Here is a 7,083-nt window from a genome sequence, read left to right on the forward strand (position 1 = left end):
TTAACCACTTGGCCATGCCGGGCCGCGATTAGTAGACAAATAATTTTATTCAAATGAAATTCATTTTAAAGATTACAGAGCTGAAAATGAAAAAAAAAAATAACGAAATGAATATTTCTATTGTTTATATTACAAGCAATTATAATTATAAGTATTTTTATGCCTAATATTTATTTGATAATTACAAACATTGATAAATTTGAAGGAAGGTTTCAACAACTACGGGTATATTTATACTTGAATAAATTTTCAAGAGAAAGGAAGGCTGTTGGGAATATAAACTACGTAAGAAATATTAAGTTAAGGTTCGTAGTTCTGTTTGAGATCGTTTTATTTAAAATATTTTGTTATTTTATGTTATTTCTTTTGTTGGGGTGGAGGTTGGGAGTTGCATATAGTAGAAATGTCAGTTTGGTTTCATTTCTACTTTAGGAAATATAATAACGTTTAAGGATAACTGCCTTCCCACAACTAGCTATAGACAGTGAAAGGCAGTAGTAACTGAGACATTGTGGGTGTAAGCACTCAACTCCATACCCTTAATTAATTTTCCATGCTTGCTGGCTAGTTTAACATCAGTGTTTGGATTTTGTCTGGTAGATGGGATATCTCCAACGCAATAGGAGCTATCACTATAGGCATTATCCGCTATGACTTTAAGGTAACATTGACAATGGACACTCTACTAAAATCTTCTTAATGCTTATTATTATATATATATATATATATATATATATATGTATTTATATATACTATCGTAAAAGCCCGCCAAAAATAACGGGAAACCACTGGAAATCACCACTACTCCGTATAAAACTGGCAATACACAAAAGAAATTTGTAATTTCCCTTCCCAGAAATATGCTACACATTGGTGACTTCAGACAAAAAAATATAACATACAATGATCATGTGATTGTATACACACCTGTTCTTCTTCTGAGGAAAAGTCGTCCTCTTTCCTACAGATAATTGGTATCTTCAGACTGTTTTGACAAAGTTTTTTTTCGTAATAATTCCCAAACGTAGATTTGCACTAATTTTTGACTTATTTTTCACAAGCGTTGATAGAGTGCGAATTCATTTTCGTGTCTTCGATCACGGGAGTCTTCCCGGGTTTCCTATTCGGATCCTACCTAGCTTGACGTCATAATGATGTGGATGATGTGGTGTCACACACACATAACGCCATGCCTGATCTGGTCCTGGGAACTCCTTCCTTGACAAACTTTTATATAGCAGAAAAATGGCCGAAGTTTAAGAGCTATTTACGCCTATGTTAGCGATTAAATTCAACTAACATGGGAACGGGCAATCAAAAGAGGAGAAAAAAGTGTAACTCAAGAAATTCTGAGAAAATGAGCGTGACCGACCGAAACTTGGCTATTATATATATATATTGATATTTACTCGTATCTAGGAATTTGTACTTTTCCGAAAAACATTTCTTTAAAACAACAAAAGAGTATTAAACCAAGTTCATTACCTTAGTTTTTATTTGCTTATCAACAGATGACTTCTATATTGAAATTATTCAGAAAAATTTTGTTCATTTGTTTTATATTTAAGTGCAAAAGTACACAATGAGCAATATTAGATGTGGCTACCACAGGTATCGAGCCATGATTTTTATTTTTATAAGCCCTGAAACATAACTCCGAATCACTATTAAAGAAAGACTAAGTTTAAATTAATCCTCTTACAATTTACTGGCATTTCAGACGATTTTAACTACTGCTTGCCAGCTAAGTTTTTGCTATCAGTGTCGAATAGAATTTTATTAAATATAATTTAAATCTTTCATTCAGCATGGAAACAATAATCTCTGTTATTTTTAAATAAAAATACATGGGTAGCAAGAAATTAAAATGAAGTATATATCTTTAATTCTATGACTTTAAGTTGGTAAAATAGCTTTGAAAACAATTTATATTGTATATTTGAATGCAAACGTAAGTTGTTTTTTAGTACAAAGCTACATAATGGACTATTTGTGCTTTGTCCACTGCGGGGGATCAACTCCCGGATTATAGTGTTTAAGTTCGTGACTCTTCGGGGAACATAAACGTAAGAGGTAAAAGAAGTTGATGTCTTTCTTATAACGAATAATTTTTCATAGTTTTGTAATATCCTTTTCTGCTTTATATATGTCCTTCTCAAGGAAACACGAGTAACTTTTTTGCTAACTTAATGTGCGCTCACAATGTTGTAAAGGTACAATGACCAAGAAGCAATAATTCAAAGTAAAACTGTTCCTACTTGCTACCACTAGATAATTAGGTCAAGGTCTAGGTGGAGCTATGCAGAAGCGCAGTTTCTTCTTATAATACGGTTTAATGAAAACTATCGCAGCTTTCATAATAATCTATTTTTCTGTCTAAATAATTAATTATGAACATATATTTGTTTGTAGGAATTTTTAAGCATTATGTTTATTTCAATCAAAGTATCTGCAATTTTAAAGTTTATTGCTTATTCTAGTCGTATATTTCATTCAACCTTTGTCTAAGTTATTAATATTTTATTGTATTTATAACAATATATATATGGAGAGAGAGATTTCTTCAATATACGAGGCAATGTTTGACAAGTTTCTTCTTGTGTTTTTTACTTGTTCTCAGTTAAAGTGACCCCAGTCGAAGTTAAAGTGAGCTAGAAACCGGGTTTCGATACACGAGGCGGGCAGAGCACAGATAGCCAATTGTGTAGCTTTGTGCTTAAGTACAAACAAAGGAACAAACAGTTGAAGTGTAGTTGTCAAGAGTCGTCTTTTTGGCTTCCCGTGTAGCGAGATTAGATAGCTTACGTAAACGTTACGGTTTACCGGCAAATATCATAATTGTTTGTAAGATAAAGGCTAGATAGTTGTGTTTGTTTGTTTGTTTTTGAATTTCGCGCAATGCTACACGAGGGCTATCTGCGCTAGCCGTCCCTAATTTAGCAGTGTAAGACTAGAGGGAAGGCAGCTAGTCATCAGCACCCACCGCCAACTCTTGGGCTACTCTTTTACCAACGAATAGTGGGATTGACCGTCACATTATAACACCCCCACGGCTGAAAGGGCGAGCATGTTTGGTGGGACGGGGATTCAAACCCGCGACCCTAAGATTGTGAGTCGAGCGCCTTATCCACCTGTTATGGCTTTAAAATTCCTAAACAAATTATTCGCAATGCTTCCGCTTTCGAAGCTTTATTAACATCGAGTTATAGTTTTGAATTCAGTTATGATTTTTGTGAGTTAAACTTCAAACTCAAATTTCACTACATCTTTTAGGGATAAAGTCAAGCTTTAGTTGATGACCCACTGCGAGTTATAGTCACAAAATGTATTGTACTTTTTAATGATTAGATTAAATTATAATATACGGTTTAGTTGGACTTAACTAAAATACACATACATTTATTATGTTATAGTTTAGGATTTACTATAATTTAGAATTGATACTAAAATATGGTCTTAAAGATAAAACTCACTTGTGTTAGGATCCACTATTATATGAAATTCAGATTTAAGGATTTTTTATTATAATATTCAGTTGCAATTAAGAAGTTATTGGGAGTTAAAGTTTCAGACACCAACTGAATTACATTTTTAAGGATAAAATTCAGGTATGGTTTGTGATCCTCAGTGAAATCTTATTTATAATTAAAAATAAATTTCAGCTTAGAATTGAAATTTCGCATAACTTATAATTAACTTCAGGTTAAAGCTTAGGTTTGGTATATCGTATTTCAGTTTATGAATAAGGTCGAGCAATAAGCTAAAATCTACTTGAATATCAGTATGGAGTCCATAAAATTATATTTAGGGTTAAGGGATCGATAAAGGATAACTTTGTTTTATGAATCTTCATTGATTATATTGATTGCGATTTGAATGCAAGGGATGTAGTATTACTTCACAATTAATAGAAATAAAATAACAATTTATGAAATTATAATGATTTACCAGCATCAGTTAATTTGTTTTCACTCATTGGCTGAATTCAAATATAAATTTTCAAGGCCTTGTGGTCAGCGCGCTCGATTCACAATCTACGGATTGCGAGATCGAAACCAGTCACCGACCATTCCCGCCCTTTAAACTGTGGGAATATTAAAATGTGACGATATATCCCACTATTCTTTGGTAAAAAGTAGTCCAAGAGTTTGTGGTGTGTAGTATTGAAATTGGCTTCTCTTTAGGCTATCACTTCAAAATTAGGGACGGAGAGCCCAAATAACCTTCGACTAGCTTTGTGCATAATTAAACAAACTGACTTTAACTATAAGTGGCGAAAATATTCATGTGTTATCTGAAGAAACAGTTAGGATTACTATCTATTTCCAAAATCATGCATCGTATGTGAACTCAATTTGGGACTTGTTTGTATATTTTCGCGCAAAACTGCAAAATGAGTTACTTGCGCTCTGGCCACTGTGGGGAACTAAATCCCAGATCTTAGCATTTTGCGTCAGAAAACCTATTGCTGACTTGCTGGGGGACGTTTGGGTCTCTTCCTTAAATTTCATATGATGTTTTTAGTCGATGTAACAGTTCAAATGGAGATCAATACTGTTGATCATTGCTCGACAATATAGCAACGGGATAAAAAACATGCAAATCCAGCCTAGCATCAACAAACTGGTAAACAGCTGCACAAACGAAGTAATTTAGTCGAAGTTAATTACTGTATTTTCGAAAGGATTCGAAATATTTAGGATATTTGTAAGAAATTAAGAAAATCATTAATATTTTGAACTAAAGTCCATCACTGGGAACAAAACTATAGAAGCTTAATTAAGTAAGATAGATGATACTTATTTAATATAATATGACATAACTTAATTTAATATATATTTTTAAGACAGTAAAGTTAGATATTTTGCTTAACAGTAATCGGGCCTAACACTGCTGTTCCGTTTCACCGTCTTTCTAGATGCTGGTAAGCAAGACTATTAATTTATTAATATATTCCTGTTCGATACTATAAAATCAACATATATGAAAATGTCCTTTATTTTCTGTTTCTTTATTTTTTTTGGATCACTAAATTTTACTTACTTAAAGATGATTCTTTTCCCTTCAATCTCGAACTTACATCAGACTTTTTGCATTAATGAGAATGTTTAAGTGCCTTATATAATAATAATAATAGTTATATTTCTATTTCTTCAAAAATCTTTAGTAAGCATATCCACCAAAACATGAAGCTGACGCTTAAAAGTTTACTAACAACATATTTTAAGTTTCTTTTTCAAGGCTGTACAAATTTGAAATTAAGGCAACTGTTTTTAAAATTTCATAATAATTAATATCCACTTGAATGACATTCGAAAATATGTTATTTTGACCTAACTTGTGAACTTCCAGTAAAATTACTCTAACATTTTCTTTTACATTTGCTATCGAATTATCATTAAGGCTTGGTCCATTTCACCTTCTGCAAGGTCTTGTCCTAAATTTACAATGAAGAAAATTCGACATCTATCAAATGACATTTAAGAAGCGCTAGAATCTAATTTTGTGCTTACCTTACACTGCAACGTCCTTTTACCTCCGGGAAATTCCGAAACGACCGACATATTTTTTCCAAAAGGCCAAATCTGTTGATTGGATTGCTTATCCGAAAGGGTAAGTGGGGCGGGTACTTTGCGATGGGTATAAATAGCTGCCATCTGCCTTTGCTCCTCACTCGACTCAGTTGCTACTCTGAGATAACTGGTTCAGATCTTCTTAAAAATGTACAAGTTGGTGAGTATTTTTTACTTGTCATCTTGAACCTAAATTGAGCTCAACGGTAAAAACTACGGACTTATAACTTTAAAAACCGGGTTTCAATGCCCGTGATGGGCGCAACTTTGTGCTTAACACGAAACAAGCAAATGTTTATTTTGTGTCGAGTGAACAGTTAAATGAAACACGTATCTGCTTGCACGTAAAGATTTTGTGCATGAGATATTTCCTTCACTTGTGCTTCTTTTTTTAATGTTAAGTGTAATATATATTTAGTCAGTCATTTCAAATGAGTGATCTCCAGTTATCTACTGACTAACACGCATGGGGAGAAGAGACAAATAAATTTGTATAATTCTAATAAAGATTTTGATTTTTGGTGAAAATTGTCTTTTTTTTTCAGGTTGTGTTCGCCTTGCTAGTAGCAGTCTGCTCTGCTCAGCTGATCGTTCCCGCTCTTCACTACGGTTATACTTACCCTGTATCACGTTACAGTCGTGTGGATTGGAAACAGCCAACCAAATACATCGTTCCTGCCGTTAGTACCCTCACTTACACCCCATACAACTACTTTGGATTTCCTTATCACTATGGCTATGGTTTACACCCATACGTTGAACTGAAGAAGGAGGAGAAAGAGGAGAAGAAAGAATGAACCGTCTACCCCAGAACTTATCACAGTGACTGTCTTACTGCTGCTCCTCTGAAATAACATGTAATCATATGAAAGAAACTGTTGTGTCTTAAATTTAATTTAGTTTTAACATTAAATTTTCTTTCATAAAATTGCAAATATCTTTAACAAGTGTTATCAATAAACCTTTAGATTTTCAGTGCCCATTCGTTTTGTATGCTTTATTATTCAGTATATGCTTAGGAGAATTAAAACTACAACACACAAAGAGCCAGCTCAAACGGAACGTCTGACACTTTGCTACACTAAGTTTATCTCTTAAATGATCTAGAATTATCGTGAGCCACACCCAATAAAAAAATCAGACATATAAATAGCACATCTTTATGAAGAGAAAATGAGTTCGTTACAATGTTTTTCAATAGAAATTGAGAAACGGCTTTTGTAGAGACTAAATAAAAGAACATAATTTAACTGGCTAAGAAGTAAATGTAAGGCCAGAGTATGAAAAAAAAGAGATAACTCAGATAATATAAATATTTTTGACAAAAATCACAATTTCTCCTTTCTTTATCAACTATACTGAGTAAATGTTTTATATTCATGTTGAAGGCAGACAGTTTATTGACCTCAGTAAGAAATATTCGGCATGAAAACTATTAGACACTGTTCTGTTCGGTGAAGACTTGCGAATAAAAAACTAGATAGGAATAATTTCTAAAGAAAATACTTCT

The 7,083-nt window shown here is 33.0% G+C and overlaps 1 protein-coding gene across 1 annotated transcript; it reads left to right on the plus strand.

Moving 5' to 3' along the window:
• The first annotated feature begins 5,676 nt into the window (after positions 1-5,676).
• On the plus strand, positions 5,677-6,534 carry LOC111088171. Its single transcript, XM_022397377.1, has 2 exons — positions 5,677-5,733; positions 6,119-6,534. Exons 1-2 carry the CDS (start codon positions 5,722-5,724, stop codon positions 6,368-6,370), a joined length of 264 nt encoding a protein of 87 aa, XP_022253085.1. The 5' UTR covers positions 5,677-5,721; the 3' UTR covers positions 6,371-6,534.
• The last annotated feature ends 549 nt before the right edge of the window (positions 6,535-7,083 follow it).

This window comes from Limulus polyphemus, unplaced genomic scaffold, assembly GCF_000517525.1.
Source record: "Limulus polyphemus unplaced genomic scaffold, Limulus_polyphemus-2.1.2 Scaffold3247, whole genome shotgun sequence".
In the NCBI taxonomy this organism is placed as follows: Eukaryota; Metazoa; Arthropoda; class Merostomata; order Xiphosura; family Limulidae; genus Limulus; species Limulus polyphemus.